The sequence below is a fragment of the Heliangelus exortis genome, chromosome 2 (assembly GCF_036169615.1).
Source record: "Heliangelus exortis chromosome 2, bHelExo1.hap1, whole genome shotgun sequence".
Taxonomy (NCBI): domain Eukaryota; kingdom Metazoa; phylum Chordata; class Aves; order Apodiformes; family Trochilidae; genus Heliangelus; species Heliangelus exortis.
The window spans coordinates 31,602,680-31,621,842 of record NC_092423.1 but is presented as its reverse complement, the minus strand read 5'-3'; the positions used below and the strand labels follow the sequence as shown (position 1 = coordinate 31,621,842).

Below are 19,163 nucleotides of genomic sequence, written 5' to 3'. Positions count from 1 at the left end.
CCTGGGCTTTACCACTGAACATGCAATGGTCTAAACTGGATGGCACAGTTTTCTAGGTGCAGCCTGCCCCTGTTGCCAGTTAATACAATTCCCAGCACAAGGAGGATTTGACCCCCTTCTAGGATACTCCCAGCTGCTACTGGAATAGATATGAACAGTAAAAGAAGAAAAATATCCTGAGCCAGGTCCTGAGGGAGGGGAAAAAAAACAACAACCAAACAAAACAAAAACAAAAAAAACCCAAAAAAAGCCAAAAAAAAAAAAGAGACATTAAGGCATCATCATTCTGAATGCTTCTGGAAGCAAACTGGACCACATGTAGAGCACCTGCAATATTGTCCCTTCTTGTCAAGCCAGCTGTGCTGGGACCCAAAGGCTTCCTTTGCTTCCAAAGGAAAACTGATTAATTTATTTCCTGATTCTTAGCGCTCGCTCGCTCTCTCTCTCTCTCTCTCTTGCTTGCTTCTTTTTTTTGGCATTGTGTTTTTAATAAAATGCTGCCTATGGCAATTTTTCCCTCCAGCCACAAAGAAGACAGAGTGAATTCTGTTCCAGACTGTCTGCTTGTTACTGCCGAATGTAGTTTGGCTGTGTTCATGCTGCTTATTACTTGGCAAACATTCATGCAAGTGGGTGCACACCATGTGCATGTTCTGAAGGCTTTTCATGGAAGAGTTGCCAAAAAATTCCACACTCATCCTGGGCTGGTCTAAGTGAGGCACCTCACTGCAGGATTTTGATGGGATTTTTCAGGCACCTGTGTCCTACTAGGTTGTATTTCCCAGTACGACCCACAAGACCCAGTTGGCCTGAGCCCACAGAGTCCCAGCCCAGCTGTCCAGACTCCATTTCCTCACAGTGCCTGGACCTATTGGCACTTCTCACCTATTTTTGACCTCTGGCAGCTGAAAACCCTTGCTCATGGGCAAAACGCTGAAGACAAACTCAGTGGTTTGTTGAAATAAGGCCAAATTGTGAGGCTCCTGGGAGGACTGAGCCCAGGAAATAGATTTAAAATGCTTGACTAATGAATGCTTTGAGCACCATCTAATCACTTCATGAAGAGGCAAAGGCAAAAGGCAGATCGTACATTTTTGCTGTGAATTATTTGCTCAGTTATAATGGTGATAAACAAATCTCTTTGACAGCTGCACTGATGTAGCTAAAGTCTTAAAAAATAAAATGGCCATCTGATCAAGTCAGCATGATTAAACTCTCGCTGCTGAAATGTCTGTTTTGCAAACATGCTACCACATGAAAGCAGGTAGAGCAAAGATCCCTGCAATCTCTTCCCAGGTTAGCCATCCCATGTGTGTCACATAAGGGACCATTCACAGCTGGAAACACTCCCTCTTTTCCTCTTTCACTGCTGCAAGGCTCTCCTGTAGAAGAAGGAACAAAAACCAGTTCACCACACTCTTTTTTTTTTTAACCCACCTGTGGCTTCAAGCCCAGGCTCTCCCCTCCCTGCTACTTCTCTCCTGCTTCCAGGCAATTTTGGGTTGCACAGTATCCCCTCCCTCCTGCCTCTGGTTTTGGACTGGGGCACCGGTCTTTTTTTCATGAAAGTAACTGATGGTATTTGTGTTTCAGAACAAGATCTGTGCCAGATATTGGAGTTTAAACATCAGGCTCAGCCCTGCATGACTCCAGAAAAGCATCTCACTTTTGCTTCTGCTCAGGCTGAAGCTATGTCCTTCCTCATGCATACTTTTTCTACCCCCCAAAAACAGGGACCTCCAGGATCTGTCCTTCTCCAAGTAAACCAGCTGCATTCACCTGAGTAAACCAATTGCATTCACCTGGTTAATACACCACTGCTTTGCAGAAGCAAAGCCCAAAAGAAATGTACATCATACATGTTTCTAAGCAGCTTGCACTGAGATGCTGGGCAGCTCTCAAGCCAGGCTTGCACACTTTCTGCTTCAGCATGCACGGTTGAGTGTTTCCTCAGATCATAGCTCCTTAGTTGTCTCAAAGACAGGACACCCATCCTGGCACCCCCAGGGTGAAGCTTCCACCAGTTTCTCATCCACACAAATGCCTGGCATTACCTCCTCACTTCATCCTCAACTCTCAGCCCCCCTAACCCCTCCATGAATCCCACCCCCTAAGCCAGGAATAAAAACACTCCTACAGCATTTTCAGCCCTGCTGCAGCAAGGTTTTCTGTAGTGTACAGCTGAGTCCCTTCCAGGGTAACACTAAGGACCTAAGGACCTTTGCAATGTCCCAGTTCTTGCAGAGCACCTCAGCCACCAGCTGGCTACTTGCAGGGTTTAGAGGAGTGTTTTATTTAGCATAAGCTAAACCAATGCGGGACTTGTTATCCAAGATGGTTGGGGAGCTGCAGAAGCAGAGCTCCTCACCACAACACCCTGACAAAACCCGAGCCCTGCACTTTCTATCTGTCACAAAGAGCTCCAGAAACAGACTTCCTTCTGTTAGAAATAAGCCAGCATCAACCCTGTGGGAGACCATTTAAGGTTAGAAAATGTTTTACAGAAGATATTGATTGCCTCTAATTCCTGCTTTCACTTGAAGCTGAAAACTTTCTTTCTAGTTCTCAAACAGAAGACAGCATAAACCTCTCCAGAGATAAACATCTGTCTGTCTGTGGCTGCAAATGTTTAGCTCTTAAAGGCTGGTCCTTTATCTACTGACTTCTTTATACAGGTATATGAATGCTTAGACAATCTCTGCTCTACCCAGTAAAATAAGATGGTAGCAATATTGATCATAAACTGGCAATAAGTCTTTTGGCAGCATGTAAGAATTGCCTACTCAGAAGTGGAAAAGGTCATTGCTTCAAGACCAAGATTAAAATACAGGGCTTACTTTGGGCTCTTTCAGTGCATCATTGCAATAATTTTTGAGAGTCACTTAAAGTAAAATACTATTTTTTCTTTAAACAGCAAAGCCTTTTATACAGAGTACGTGAATGCCTGGAATGACAAAAACAGTGTTTCATCTTCAGTCCAACAAAACTGAACTTTATAAAGGCTGTCAGAGAAAGTATCCAATAAAAGGAAACACAAAGCTCATCTGCTCACACCATCAAGAAAAACAGCTACATGGTGCTGCCACCAAGGAGAATTGTAACTTGCTGCACATGGATTAACAGACATCATATTCAGGAACAGCCCATCTGTAAGAGAGGCACTTAGGAAGTGACAGATGATAACTTGAATCCAACCTTAATTTGGGAAAGGTGAAATTGCCTTCTGTGGTGAAATTAAAGCCAGGGTACTGATTCTCTTCAACTAAGATACTCACTTTCCATCAGCTGTTCAGTGTTCCCAGGCAGAACCATTAATTAAAGCCATACCTTTAATTAGCTAAAAGATTTTGAACAAGACATAAATCTGATACCAGGACTTTTAATATTCCAGTTGTTAAGCCTCGTACACTTCTACACAGACTTGCTCGTGCTTTGGATACATCCTTTTGCTCATCTAATCCCCATGTGAGAGGCAGGAGCAGTATTTCTGTAATGTGACAACATCACCAACACTTCAGGCTCACCACTGAGGAGGAGTTTGCAGAAGTACCTTGCAGGGGATCCAACTAAAGTTCTTTTTGTAATGCTTTGAATGGACAGCAAAATGCTCCCATGGTTTAAGGCATTAATGGCATCTCCCATTAAGCAGCAGGTTGTTTATCCTGAATGCTTCAGGAGAGGACATGTAAGCCTTATTAAATTAGAGGGAGGAGAGGAAAATAAAGCCATTTCATTTTAATGTAAGAATGTTAGCATTAATTTTCTTGTCTTGAAATAAGAATGCTGGAATGGCTGCTTCAAAAACTTAATCTTAACAAAGTCATAGGAAGTGAAAGAAAGAATTCAAATTAACTTATTTCATCCATTTAAAAATTGTTTAGATTAATCACAGTAAGCCAAACAGGATTCAGCCATACTTAAACACAACCTTTGCCCAAGTATAAACTGTTTATTATATCCATGACATACAACCAGACAAAATTCATTCCTGATCTGGGGGGAAGAGTCTGATTTGATTTTATTAGCTCTATAAGAAAACAGTTGGGCAGGTTTGCTTTTCAGTGTAAAACATTCTCAGGAAAAGTCACGCACAAGTGACCAAGTCATGCAGCAGTCTCACCACCTTCACCACAAAAAAACCCCATAGAATTATTTTTGTTGGAAGGGACCTCTAAAGGTTATCTAGTCCAACACCTCTACAGTAAGCAGGAACATCACCAGCTTGGGCTAAGGCTGGCTCCTAGGGCAGGATGGGCCATTCCTGGAGGGAGGAGGGCTGCTCAGGGCATCACAGGGAGCCTGAGCATGGGCAGCAAATAGTCAGACAGCTGAAGCTTGGAGACATGAATCCCACTCTGTGTGCCTTCAAGGTCTTGCATGAAGAGATATTTAGTAAGACTCTAACACTGCTGAGGTCAATAGATTTGACTTCAGAAATCTGACCTATTATGCCTATGGATTTTAGGCAGATTTTTAGTACAGTGCACTTTTCACACCAAAGTATGAAGAGTGCGCGTAGACTGATAATCATAGAATGGCTGGAGTTGGAAGAGACCTTAGAGATCATCTGCTTCCAACCCCCTTACATGGGCAGCAACACCTTCAGGTTCAAAAATCCCAGTGAGAAATAAAATGGATTTTTTAAAAAAGTATTTTCTGCCTTTCCAATTTCCACCCATAATTTTTGACAGTCCTTGTTGAGTCTTGATTGCCATGTGGGTGGGCTACTAGCCTGGAGCTCTGTCTTTTTACACTACTTGTCCTGATGTGAAAAAGCAATCATATTAGCTTCTAGAAGAGATGAAAATTTATGTCATGGACAAATGCATGAAATAAGCTTTGGATACAGGGTCAGACAGGTCAAATGATGATGTTCATTTTTTTTTTCATCCATTTTTCTATACATGCAACTGTTGCATTAGCAATTGAAAAGTATGAATGCCATAGAGTGAATGATTCCTCTTGCCATCACATTTCTTGCTTCAGCCATGCATCTTGGCAGTAATAAAATTATTAACTTGAAGATGTTAAATGCTCTGATTAATAACTTGTGTATGCTTGTGACTCCATTTTGATATACGTTCTGGTAAGAACTGCATTTTTAAATAACTGTGTCGTCTTCCAGGAGTAATTAAAATGAAATTATAGGTATTAGAAGCTGCATGAAGTGCTTTAATTAAGACAATAATTACAGGAGAAAGGCTCTTAATTGGGCAGAGGGGAGGAGCTCTTGTTTTTAATGTCTTATGCAAATATCTCCTACATGAATGTCTCATCAGGCTCAGTAATCCAGGACCAGAGCACTATCTTTTGTCTTCCAGTTCTAAAGAAAGCCAGCAAACTAAATACTGAGAGTATTTTTAATGAAGAAAAACATTTAAAAACCACAAGAAAAGAAAGCCTTTCAGAAAGAACTGCACAGATGAAAAGAAGAGTGGCTGGAAAGTTTATTACTTGTGTGGTTGTATCAGTCTCCTCTCTAGCTTCCATCAGATAATAAAAGTTTAATTCTCAAACTAGTATGAGGTACGAATATAGTGGAAAATGCTTGGGTATGTTGTACAGCTTCAGCCTTGCTGATCTGGATGCAATTCTTTCTCACAATCCCAGATCTATTTATGCTTGTCTTTGACTGCTCTGCTCTTCCTGAATAAATGGGGAATAATTGCCCAACTCCAAACCAAACACACATCCCAGCCACATCACAGATCTGTACTGAGACAAGACTTTAATGCTGACCCATTCTCCCTTTCCCAGGTCTCTGCTTTCCAGCAGAGTCAGCACCCAGGCACATGGCCTCCAGGTGCCTTTCAGTACCCTCCAGCCTCAACTCCATCCACAGCCAATCTGAGGTTCAGTTACTTGAGGACCAACTTGTCTGAGCTACAGCATATTCCTGAAAGTTTTCCTGCAGTCACATAGCTTGCTCCCATGCTTCCAAAGGGGAAGAGGTACTTACTGTTTTAGAAGGGGGCAAGAGCAACTGGGGGCCCATTCAGGTCCCTCACTCTCAAGAAATTACAGGCCAGGGGGGGTGAGAGGGGTGGGAGGGGACAAATTAAACCATTTGAAGGCCACTGGAAAAACGAGAATAGGGTAACACTTAACACAGATTCAGTGGGTGGGTTTTTTTGTCCTACAAGACATTAACTCCTGTAAAATGGAAAAGATACAGCAAATATAATGGCTTGAGCTCAGAAAGACTTTTGACATCACACCAGGTGATATTGTTAGGAAATTAGGGAAATGTTGTCCAAATTCAAGTATATATATCTTCTAGCTGGCCTAGAAGATACAATAGTTAGTATGTAGATCCCTAGGTCCCTAGGAGTTCTTGAACACAGTTCAACAGGGACTGAGGTCTAGCCCCCTGTTCAGTATTTTAAATAACAGCCTAGGATTAAAACATATGCTTATTGAACCTGCACACTGTATCACACAGTGGGAAGCTTCATGTGTGCTACAGGGCAGACTGACAATGCAAATTGTTCTTGATAGATTGAATAAATCATAGAATATCTCTCTATGGAAGGGACACATAAGGATCACTAAGCCCTCCCTGCTTCTTGCAGGACTACCTAAAATTAAAACATATGACTAAGAGCATAGTCCAGATGGTCCATGGACTCTGACAGGCTTGGTGCCATGATCACTACCCTGGGGAGCCTGTTCCACCCTCTCAGTGAAGAACCTTTTCCTCATGTCCAGCATCTTAAGATCCTTTCCCGCTGCAGGAGTTGCCATTCTGTGTTCAGTCTGTGTCTCCAAGGTCTGAGTTCAGGGTGGTCAAGAAGCTGGAAATTTTGTTCTTTAGGAAAGTCCAAAATGTGCTGGGGCATGGGGCAGGACATCCTCTTTCATAACCCAACACAAAACACTGGTATTTCTAATGGAAGGGAAAAAAAAAAAATAATAATTGAAGAAAATCAGACATTTGGTTTACTTCAGAATAAAATCAAACCTGGAAACTCGGTACTCCGAGGCCATACAGCTTAAAAGTGGCTTGCATGCTCGGGACTCCATTTTCAGCCTCAGTAAAGAGCAAGACTAAAGAATCACTGCTCAGCTGGGGGGCTCAGAGGCAGGGAAGTGCATCTTTCATGGCACCCTGAGCTCCCCATTGCTCAGCTCGGATACCTCAAACACAGCAGTGTCATCACAGGATACACAACATGGAAACTCATTGCCATCAGTATTTAGGGCAGGACAGCAAGAAATGATAACATTTCTTCATATCCATTGAAATCTAATGTTTCATAGAATAATAAAATCATAGAATTGGCTGGGTTGGAAGGGACCTCAGAGATCATCAAGTCCAACCCTTGATCCACTACTGCTGCAGTTACCAGACCATGGCACTGAGTGCCACATCCAGTCTCTTTTTAAATATCTCCAGGGATGGAGAATCCACTACTTCCTGGGGCAGCCCATTCCAATGCTTGATCACCCTCTCAGTAAAGAAATTCTTTCTAATGTCCAACCTAAACCTCCCCCGGCACAACTTGAGACCCTGCCCTCTTGTCTTGCTGAGGGTTGCCTGAGAAAAGAGACCAACCCCCAGCTGGCTACACCCTCCTTTCAGGGAGCTGTAGAGAGTGATGAGGTCTCCTCTGAGCCTCCTCTTCTCCAGGCTGAACAGCCCCAGCTCCCTCAGCCTCTCCTCACAGGATCTGTGCTCGAGTCCCTTCACCAGCCTGGTTGCCCTCCTTTGGACCTGCTCCAGGACCTCAATCTCCTTCCTAAACTGAGGGGCCCAGAACTGGACACAGGACTCGAGGTGTGGCCTCACCAGCACTGAGTACAGAGGCTTCCACGGGAGACTTCCTAAAACAAAGTTACATTTTACTAGAAATTTATTTTGCCTAAATAATCTCAAGTACTTTTTGTTCCGGTTCCTTCCTCTGTCACATACAAGATGTTCAAGATGTCTTTGGAACAGATATCCTGTATATGGTACAAACTGGTTACCAGAGGCCACTCTCCCACTGTTGCTCACTATGGCTCCAAAATTCCATATGAACGGGCCTGGGAAAAAAGAGTGACCACTGAAAACTTTAGCTGGAAACTTTTAGCTTAGTCCCTTCCCAAAATGACAATCTGGGTGAAAAATTCTCAGAAGAACAGATTTGTGTGGAGGACACTATAGACCATACAGTCCTGAAGGCAGATGTTATTTTGTGTTAAGTGCTTTCACCATCTTTCCATTTTTTTATTAGCCCTGTAGAAATTAATGCTCTACAAGGAAGAAATTATTTTATCAAAACAGAATACCTCTGTCTGAAAGAACTTTTAAGGGTCCATGTACTTCACTTTCTACTATTTGCCTTTGTCCTTCATAAAACAAAGGTTTTCCTTTTTTTTTTAATGACTTCTAAAAGTCTGATCAATTGTACTTCAATTATACATGAGCTACTGAGGCTTAAAATAGTCACTTCTATTATTGAAACTGCTTTAAAACAAACGTTATCCTGATATATACAAAAATCATTACTATAGTACAAAGCATCCTGCCTTCAGAAAGAGCTTCTGTAGGATCTAGGATGGGCCATACTATGTTGGGGCAGATTGCTCAGGGTATATGCAAGTTCTTTGACAACTCCATGACTGGTACTACTCCACCACCCCATTCCTGCAATCATAGCTATGTGGTGCATTCATGCACATCAGATTTAGCAGAGGTCAATCATTCATATGACCATTGTTTCCTTCTGTGGGTTTGCCTCAAAACCTTTGACGTTCTCTTCATTGTACTTCTTGCTGTGCAAATTTCCTTGTTTTGTTTTGCTTCTCAAAGTAATTTTGGGTTGATTATTGTGTAGTTACAGAATTAGAGTAATAACATCTAATTGGACATCTGAAGCAAAAACATGTAATTGTGGGAGAATAGATTCAATTTAAAGAAAGAAAACCCCTCCACCAGGGATTCTCATGGTTTGCACAGTGCATTTGCCAGGCAGTGCTGCCCTGATTGCATCTAACCCGCAATTAGCATGTGTAATTAAGACATAATGATTGTGTGCAATTGCATTATTTTGGGAAGGAACAGTAGCAATTTTTAGCAGTCACCAGACACTGTCCTTATAAGCTCAAACAATTTATCAGCATTTACCAATTATGTCACAAGAAGGAGGACAGGTGTGTAAGTGATCACCAGGATGAACGTACTCTCCTGTAGAAAGCCCATGGAAACTGCCACAGGAGGACAGATCTGGCACTGTTGAATACAGGGGACTCAAAAGACAAATTTCAGCTTACCCTTGTCTGGTCTCACAGAGCCCACCTGCGACATAACAGAAGAAAGCACACAGCATTTAGTATTTCTGAATTAATCTTCTCTGTGTTCAATGGTTCATATCAGTTTTGTAAGATCAATCATGCTACCAAAGGATTTGAAAATAAAAATTATTTCAGCATGAACTAATGCTGTGATCTGTGTGGATAAAGAAGCCTCAAGCACATTACAGGTTTTTAGAGACATTCTGGGCATGCAACTCTGCCAGTTCTACCAGGTTTCTCTTAAAGCACATTACTTGTCCTTTAAGGGTTGAATAATATTTGAAAAGCATCTCAATGCATCATTGAAGGATACAAATGAAAATATACTTCAATTCAGTCTGACAGAAATAAAGATAAATCTGAATCTCTTGGTACAAATCTTGAATAGATAACCAAGATGTTATGAGTGCTGGTGCTGAAATCCCAGCAATAAAACTCAGGGCCCAATCCACCACGGGCTTCCAGTTAACTCAGTGAGGGTTAGAAGCACTAAAATCATACATAACCAGACCCTATCAATTTGTATTATTCTATCACAGAAAATTATATTCAAAATCCTGAGACCAGGATTGCTTATTCCAGACATAATGACTAGTGAGTGATTTTGCACATGGGCCCAGCACAAAATACCCCAAATTCTTACAAGATGCATCCACACAGCTGAAAGTTGAAACTGCCTTGGTATCTCTTCTCTCTAAATGTTTCCTTCTGTTCCTAAAGCTCCACATTGAAAAAAGATTATTAAAAGTAGACAGAAGTAGTACAAAGATTGAAAGAGCCAGAGGATCAGCTTCTACATTGATTTATAGCAGTAGCTCATTAGGTCCAGAACTTGGTTCAGCATCCTGAGAGATAGTAGTTCTCAGTACCTAGGAGTGAGAAGGCTCAAGGGCCAATCTCATCTAGCTAGAATATTAAATAAATAAATAAATAAATAAAATGGCCTTTTCTGAAAAAAAAAATAATAAAAAAATATCTTCTGCATTTGAAAGGAAGAGTAAGATAAATTGTGACACATTTTCTCCCAAGATGCTTATTAAATATGATGTGGGCACAGCACACAGATAAACCACATGCAGAAACAGGGTTAGACTAGGCTTCACATTTTAAAGCTGTGCTGGTACTTTGTTGTTCCTCCATCTGCAGAACTTGGGTTTATCTTCTTTATACATAGAGAGCTGTATTTTTAGATTGACAAATGACAAATGCAACCTGTATTTATAAGGGTGTTATTTACTTCACATTTTATTAAAATCACCAGCTACAAAAGAGACATTTTGTACATGGTAGTCCTAAATAGGCAACTATGAGAAAATTACATTAGTCCTGAAATGAGACCATCATATTGCACACCTGGGACAAGGTAAGGGGTCAGCAATAAAATATATGGAGATGAGATAAGATACTCACATCACACTGGAAAGTTAGCTTATACCTTTGAAGAAATCAGGGCACATGATGATTGGAGACCTATTTGCTGCAAACATGAAAAAAGTTCTATTTTGCTCTCATTTAAAAATACTATAGCCACTACTGCTACAGAAAGGAACTGGTTACTTCAGTCTGACATGTGCCATAAATGTGACAGTAGCTGGCAACAGAAACACACTAACACGATGAGAAACAAGTCAGCAACACTTTGGTGAAAGTTGTTGCCACACTTTGTTGCTGCAAAACACCAGACACCAAATTCTTAGCAGACAGAAGGTGACATAGCTCCCCCTGAATCAAAAATCAAGTACTCACCAAGAATCTGGACTGTAATCAGAACATCCTGACACTGTACCCTGTCTTTCCTTTCAAGAAAAGAGAGAAGGGGTGACAGTCCTAGCTAACTCAAGAAGCAACAGCAAAGTTTTCCCAACCATCCAGTACCCCCTTTTGACCTTCCACACTCCACCTGGAGTGGCTGGGAGGCTAGGTAAGAATTTAGTTAGGTGCTTTCCAAGCTGGTACAGCAAGAAGCACAAGGTAGTAAATGAAAAGTGAACTACGCATATTCCAAGGCCAAATCCAAGGACTTCACCATTATATTAATTTTTATGTTAAAATCAACGTGGGTTTTGGCTTGAAGTCCAGTGGCTCACTATAATAGCACAAGAATATTTACTTCCAGAACACTGTCAAAGGCATCTGTCAAGTGCATCAGGGTAATTCTTGCTCCTATCTACTACTCTGAAAGAGTAACCTCCTTGGTATCATGACTTTGTTGTGAAACTTTTCATACCATGAACCTGGAGACTGGAAGCAGGAATGTCACTCAATGTTGGATCCTAGTACAATGTAGGAAATGAAACAAGAAAGCATTGTGTTTAGAGACAGTTTTCAGCAGGACAGAAAACATTACAGCAGAAAGGCTCACATTGGTCAGTGCCACCTCAAATACAACATAAGGAACAAACATCAAAACATGAAAGTAGGCATTGATTACAAGGTGAAAGACATGGTTATTCCATTAGTTTGCTGCAAGAACTTCACCACAAGAAATAAATTTCTATCTTTACAAAATGGATCATCTTATAGAATAAAACCAAATCAAAAGTAAACTACAATTCTTAACATAAAGTTCAGAATTTAAATTTGCAATTTAAGAATGACCAAAGAACTCATACTTTCCTACCCTAAAACTCCAGGCAGGCTTTCACGGATCACCACCATCTTAATCTCAGTGCCAAAATGGAAATTACATACTGGTAACATAAGATTGAGTCATCTCTAATCTGCAGGAAAATACAGACAATGACAAACGTGTAATTTTGCTATACTCTTAATACAAATTTACCATGCATAAAAAATACTTATCCTTCAGGTAAATATATTATATTTACTCTGTTAAAATTTTAAAGTGCATCTAAAGGCTTCTAAATAAATCTCTACACTTTAAAAACAGAGAAATGACAGGTAGCTCCTGTTAACAAAGAGGTAAGAAGTTCTAAGTGCTATTTCAATATTCTCAGCTCTGCTAAAGTGGTGGTGATATTTTGGGTGGGAGACATTGGCAAACACTGACTGGGCCCAATCACTGTATTTCATAGCATCTCAGTATCAGTCAGGTTGGAAGAGACCTTAATAGCTCTTCTAGTTCCATCTGCTCAAAGCAGGGTCAATATTGTTTGGCTCAGGGCCTTATGCAGACAGGTTCTGAAAACCTCCCAGTGCACAGGAGCAATTCACCATGTTAAGGGCCTTGAGGAACACTTCACACAAGTCCACAACGCTCAGCCTTATCAGTGTAATTACCAACCACACCTCTACCCTTAAACACATGCCAAACTAAAATATTGACAGAGTAGACAGTCCTAACTAGCATTTTAAAGCTCACTGAGCTAAATCCACTCCTAAAAGTAACTTCAGAGGAGTATTGCCTGCATATATAAGTGACCAGTTTGAGCTACACTGTGGACAGGCACAATGTAGATAGCTGCCCTCCCTGGGACATAGACACCATTTTCAGAAGTGCTCCCTTCTCAAGGAAGCATTTCCCAGGCTGGAGGCAGTGGTGCTGCAAACACCAGCCTGCATCTGCCACTTTCAGCCCCCATCTGCAAATACTTTCCTGTGAAGGGGGAGGGGAGGGGGTGGGGGTTTCTACCTGTAAAGCTCTCAACATCATTGTACAATGACAGTTCCCAAACTATACGTCAAGCTTTTTACTACCTTTCACAAAATAGCACCAGAACACTGCTGCCATTCTCTCTCTCCATAAATATCACATGAGAGCAGTGTCTGGTGCTGTGGAGCTACAGCTACAAGTCCTTAGCAAGCAGTTGGATTTCATCCAGCAAGAAGTCCATGTCCTCTCGACTGACTTGGGGGCTGATCACGACCTGGCGGAAGAAGTTGACTTTGCCCTGGTGAGGTTGGTACCCGAGCATCATGCTGCCCTTCTTCATCATCCTTTCTTTAATTACAGGAGCAACCTGAAAGCAAAGACAAGAAAGGGTTGATGTCACAGCCATAAATACAACAGATTAGGGCAGAAACTGCAACTTGTGACTCATTATGGGGGGTTTTTAAAGTGGCTGAATTTGGCTCCTCTTTGCCTGCCTTCCCACTGCCTGCCCCAAGAAACACTGAAACCCAGACCTGCAGTACAGAGGCAGACAGTGCACAGAGATCCTCAGGTTATGGAACTGCTGGCACAAACAGGGCAAGACTTAAAACCCTGAAACATCTGCTTGCTGCTTGGGGCATTCATCTGTGGCATGGGAAAGCACAGATTGAGGTCCCTAGCCTTCCTGATTTAGAGCAAAGGTCTAAACTCAGGGAGTTTAGAACTCAGGGAGAACAACATCTGCAGCTGTAGAAGGCAGGGTTTGACTATTGCCCTTGGTGACCCTTCTCCACCTCTGCAACATTGCTCTCCCTAAAGGACACTCTCCACTGAACTGTTGTGAACCTTAAGCTGCCAAAGAAGTCATTGTGATGCAGTTTAAGGGAGCAGGCCCGATCCTGAAGCTCAAGACTTTATCTCTTAGATGTAAGGTGTAATCAGCATTTGGCTACACTCCTCTTATGTTGAATGAGAGGAAATCTCATGGGTGTCTCACTACGGAAAAAAAAAAATTGAGTAAGAATGGCACTGAACACTTGAATAGCTGAACACTTGATTTCACCCCAGCTGGGCTATTAACCTTGTCCAATCTTGTGCTTAACTTTAAGCATGTGAGTAGTTCTGTGTTCTCATTCCTGAAATTAGTCAGAAGCTTAAATGCATTACTGGATTAAGTACTCTGTTCCTTGAAAGAAGGAATACATAAATATGTATTTTGACAGATGTAGTATTTTTTTTAAATGTGTTGCATTTTAATATATTACTAACATTAATGTATGTCAGAACAGTGCACTCCTCTTCTTCCTTTAGTGACAGTTTGACTTCGAGCTAAGCAAATAGGTGTATGACCTAACCTTGTTTTCTGCATGAATTTATTTCAGCTCTGAAAGTTACTGCCAGAACTACCATCTGATCCAGAAAAGAGAAATGATGATGCCAACCTTGCCCTAATACCTTTATTTTTACATGGCACATTTTCATCATTAAGTCCCCTATGGAAAAAAATGGTTAAGGTTTTCAACACTAACAGCCTAGCTTTCCCATATTTGTTTAGTGGTACATGTCTAAATTACCATAGTTTCAAGATATATATTGAATTCAGAGGAGAAGCATTTATGATTCTAAATTAATTTGCCCCTCCAATTTTGTTTTATCTTAGTGACAAAGCTATGTGGTTTATTTAGTGTTTGCATTTTAAACTATGAGAGTGATACAGTCAGAATTCTAATTAAAATCCAGAGTGTGACATCAGTATGAATTATGCACACAAAAGTGAAGACTATCCCTTCAGAATACAATGTGTAATCAGAATTTTGGCTGTTGCTGCAAATGCTTGTCGCTGGAGAAGAAAGAAAAAGAAGAGAGAGAGAGAGAGAAAAATAAGTAGTGAAAGTAGTTCTGGTAAACTTCTGGGAAACAGGAAGATAATAATGAGGGCAGGAGGACAGGAACACTCAGAATTACAAAAGCAATGTTAAGAGGCATACTGTGATATCTCTGCTCAAAATCAACAGCACCTTTTTCCATAAAATCCATGAAATCTAAGGTAGAGGTTCAGGTGTGCCTCCTGCATAAAGAGACTAATAAAAGCATATGTTTGCATACATTGAATCCTTATAGCAGCAAACGAGGCTATAAAGAGTTCTAGTCTTCCATTTCTATTCGTGCCAGCTCTAGGCTGAAATAGCAATGAGACTGTGACAATGCTCAGAAGATACCATGACCAGGTGGTGTTGTTCTGGTCAGTCCGATACATACAGAAAAAAAAAAAATCATCTACCCCTGTATTTGACAAGAACCCTCAAGCCATTTCTGCTCATGCAATAAAGACACTAAAAGTGCAAGGAGAAAAGCAAATTCTTCTTAATATACTTGCTCAAGCTCTTCTTTAAGATAGGGATTTGAATCCCTATGGCAACTTTTTTGGCCTTTATTGATATTCCATCAGAGTTATCTCATCTTTTGTATCACACTATTGATTCTCTTCATCTCAACGTCCAGTGCTCCAAAATCCATCATTCCAAAATGTGCAGTAGCACAAACTGAGACTATGAAAGCAAAACCATTTAGAGCTTCAGTAATCTGAGGACTGTAAATATATACTGCATTTCAGCAGGTTTTCTCTCAAGGAAAGGAAAGGTAGGAAAATCTCAGTTGTACTATCTTCTATTAACTCACTCTTCCTCCATGCTAATGAAGCTGCAGTCTTAATTTGAAGTGCACCCATCCGTTTTTGAAGGCAAAACAAACATGTCTACTTAAAAGAAACAAAACATAAAACTGTTCTATGGATATCTGACATTTGATATTTTTTTCCATCCAGTATTTTGTGTATTCTATTTGCTAAGGTGGTGCAGTCAGTGCAGTAAAACTATCAGGGATCCCATTTGTAGAAAGCAGTAAGGAACAGAATATGTGCACAAATGCTGAAGCATATGTCTCACAGAACTGATACTGATACATGCATGCTAGGCCTCAGATGTGAGGAGCATAGGGTATGACTGCTAACTGAAAGCAAAAGCACCTACCACTCTTCAGAAGAAAAATTAGACCTATAAGGAAATAATTGTCTAGTAAAGAGTTTGATGAGTTTAATTCCCACTGAAGTCAATGAGACTCGAGGATGCTCAAATAGCAGAAAGAGCTGCACAGCCCCATTCAGGATAGGCTCCTTGGAAAGTAATACAGTGAGAGTGAGATTGCTTCACCAGTCCAATTATTTTACTACAGAACTTACTTCAAATCGTAAATCTAATTCTTTATGTGATCGGTCACTAGAGTAGTCTCAGAATTTTAAGTGTAATGTATCCTAAAACCAAAGTCATCTTCTCTCTTTTTACTCCCTTCACCTCTTCTTTCCCCTGCCAATTCATCCTGGAGATTAATATTATTTCAAATGCTCACTAGAGCAAGCATCTTAGCTATCAGACATGCCTTTCCTCCCCTTAGGAAGTTGGGGAGGAGGTGCAGAGATTGGAAGATCATTCTGCAGCAGAGCTGCTCACATTGCACTGTTGCAGTCAGAGGCTCAGGGAACTGCCTTGGCTGATGGGTGCATCACAGTCTGCCCATGCAGACCTACACAGAGGCTGTAACATCTCGTGCTGCTCTTACCATTAGTAGCAGAGGTTTTTTTTTAAACTAAAGCAAAAATGACACTGTAGTTTAGCTCTTTTTCTGTCTACCTGGGTGACAGGAAAATCTTTTCTCTCATTGTCAGCCAGCACTCAGCCAAATTACAAACAACAGAAAGTTTTAACACTAAAGCTTAAGCTGCTTCTTATCAAGAGTCCAGATCACAGCTGACCCTTGTATATATCCACATGGAAGATGCTGGTGTTGCATCCCATCACATGCACACACAAAGAAATGTGTGAACATCAGCCAGGGCCAGGTTGGGTGCTGCAATTGAAGTATTTAGTGCACCAGCATGATCTGGAAAGCAACATATCCAACTCTCCATATCTCTAGCATCTTTGAGTATAGTGGGTCTACACAATCACACCACATGGCAGTACCTTAAAAATCACAGTGTTTACCCCTAATTGACTCATTAGTGGCCTAATATGCAAGTTTTTCCAACACTTCAAGAATTTCTACCTATCTCAGGCCGTGATTGCATAAAATATTCCAGCAACTACCATTAAGGACTGGCTCACCTATAAAGTTGAACACTTCCTCAGCAGGAGAAGCATGTACCTAATGTCTCCAAGAGCTAGTTCTCAAGTTTGGACACTGAAAATCCTCTTAGAAGACATGATGAAACACCTACTTGAGGTAATTTCTTCCTCTTCCAGCTAGCAAGGCCTCCCAAACCATTCTCACTGTGGTCAAGACATATAAGCTTGGTTCTTAAGCTAAAAACTATTTCCTAGTACATGGGTTCCTCGTGTAAAGTGAAATCGCCAGAGCAGCTCTGTTGAACAGGTGATGTTCTCAACCCTTTAGTCACAGCAAAGAATTATGCTTTGGAATTTATCCAAAGGCTGCCTCCTGTTGAGCAGTATGGACACTTGTAATTGGTTTGTAAAAGTTAATTCTAACTAAGAAAAAAACAAACCAAAACAACCCAAACATAATAAGACAAATGGATGCCCAGTGCTTAAATCCTATATTTAGTCCAGAACAGCTGATGCTTTCTGATGACAAGGACAGAAAAGAATAATGTATCACATGAAGTAAATGCTCTTGTATCACGTGAAGTAAATCCACTGAGTTCCCAACCCCAAGTGCCCTCATTCTCCCAGACTTTAGTTGTATTACAGTCTCATCACACAGGTGTTGACATATATCAACAGTTTTTCCATACTCAAGGCTAGAGCTATACTCTTTAAAAGCAAAAGTCTATAAATTTTGTATTTAAACATTGAGGCAACAGGAATGAGTTGCAAATTGATAACAATACTGGTTAAAAGTACTATGCTTAGCAATGCATTTACTTCACAGGAAAAAAATTGTGGGTTTGACAAACAAGTAAAAAGACATCATGAGGAAAAGGTTAAAGGCTTGCTAAGTTTTTTAAAAAAAGTATTTTGTGTATTTGTTTCAGAATTTTGTTTTCAGTTAAAACTTAAATTCAATTGGAAATTGACTCATTTTTATTGCAGAGAGTAGAAAAGAACTGAGGAAACCAAAACTAAAAATTACTTCATTTTAGTTTGTCTGAAGAAAAAAAATCAGGAAAATCTGTTCAACTAAACAAACTCAAGAATTGCTTCCAGTGTATTAATCCAATGGCCAAACAAAAAAAAATAAAAATCCATTATCTGTCCAACCATAAATATGTGGGACCAAAATTGTTGACACTGCTTAACTGAAACATCAGTAGAATTTTTGGCTTCCAGAAATGACAGAAAGTATGAGAAAAGTCATGAGACTGCCTGTTCTGTCAGCAAAATTTGGCTGGAAATCTCATGTGAATAGCTTCAAGTAGTATGGATGACTCTAAACATGCTAGCCCAGCAAGTACTACAAAGTCAGAATGCCTATTAAGAATGGTGTTAATACTGGCAACTAGTATCAGAAACATTTTTCCAGACCTTCTGGAGTGTTCCCAGGTCACTGAGAATCTATGCAACATAAAGATGAAGGGCTATTCCAGCTGCTGGCAGCAATGACTTCCAGTCACTGGACCTCATTCTGCTCCTCCTGAAACTAATTTCAAAATTGCCAGGGACTTCAATGGAAGCAGAATGCAATAATCTGCATTTCCTCCTGTGTGCCTGATTCAGGCAGCAGTTTGCAACCAGCTTTCAGCTTTCACTAGAGAAAGCCACACTTGCAGTAGAAATCAATAACCTTTCTAGGGATCCAGAAAAGCAGGTTAGACAGTGATGGAAGGACAGGAGCATATTAGCAGTTTACACTGTTTCTCATCCTCAAATACAGCCTCAATGAAACTTTCTGAGGTAGTGATCACTGCACTAGAAGTTGGCTGAAGATTTGTAGCTAGAAGACAAAAAAAGTTGCCTCTTTAACAAAATGAAAAGATCATTCTCATGATTTCACAAAAATGAAAAACATATTGTGTGTTCTTGCTTCAGTTATTCCTTGCAATGGAAGACAAGTTTATACAGACCAGTCTCTTTCATCTGACCACAAAAATCTATTTTGGCTACCCTAGAGGGGGCAAATTTTCATTTGGAAGTTCATAATTGTTACTTGAAAAGCAATTTTTTTTGCTATTCAGAGTCTGACAAGCTATGCTTCCTGCAAGAAATGAGCAGTTTGGATTAATGTATATTCAAAAACAAACAACTATTGTTCAGCAATTGCCACCAAACAAAAAAAAAAAAAAAAAAAAAAAAAAAAAAGGGGAAAAAAAACAGGTGAA

General features: G+C 40.5%; 2 protein-coding genes across 5 annotated transcripts in view; one reads left to right on the top strand and one right to left on the bottom strand.

The window, feature by feature from the left end:
- TGFBR2 (transforming growth factor beta receptor 2) overlaps nt 1–19,163 on the top strand; it is a 318,252-nt gene that overhangs the window by 61,824 nt on the left and 237,265 nt on the right. The gene's annotated exons all lie outside the window — the stretch shown is intronic.
- Nucleotides 10,494–19,163, bottom strand: part of GADL1 (glutamate decarboxylase like 1) — an 83,631-nt gene continuing 74,961 nt past the window's right edge. For all 4 annotated transcript variants that reach the window (XM_071735440.1, XM_071735443.1, XM_071735442.1 and 1 more), the window contains exon 15: nt 10,494–13,196. In XM_071735440.1, the coding sequence (XP_071591541.1) occupies nt 13,023–13,196 (174 nt within the window). In that variant the 3' untranslated portion in view covers nt 10,494–13,022. The remainder of the gene's footprint in view (nt 13,197–19,163) is intronic.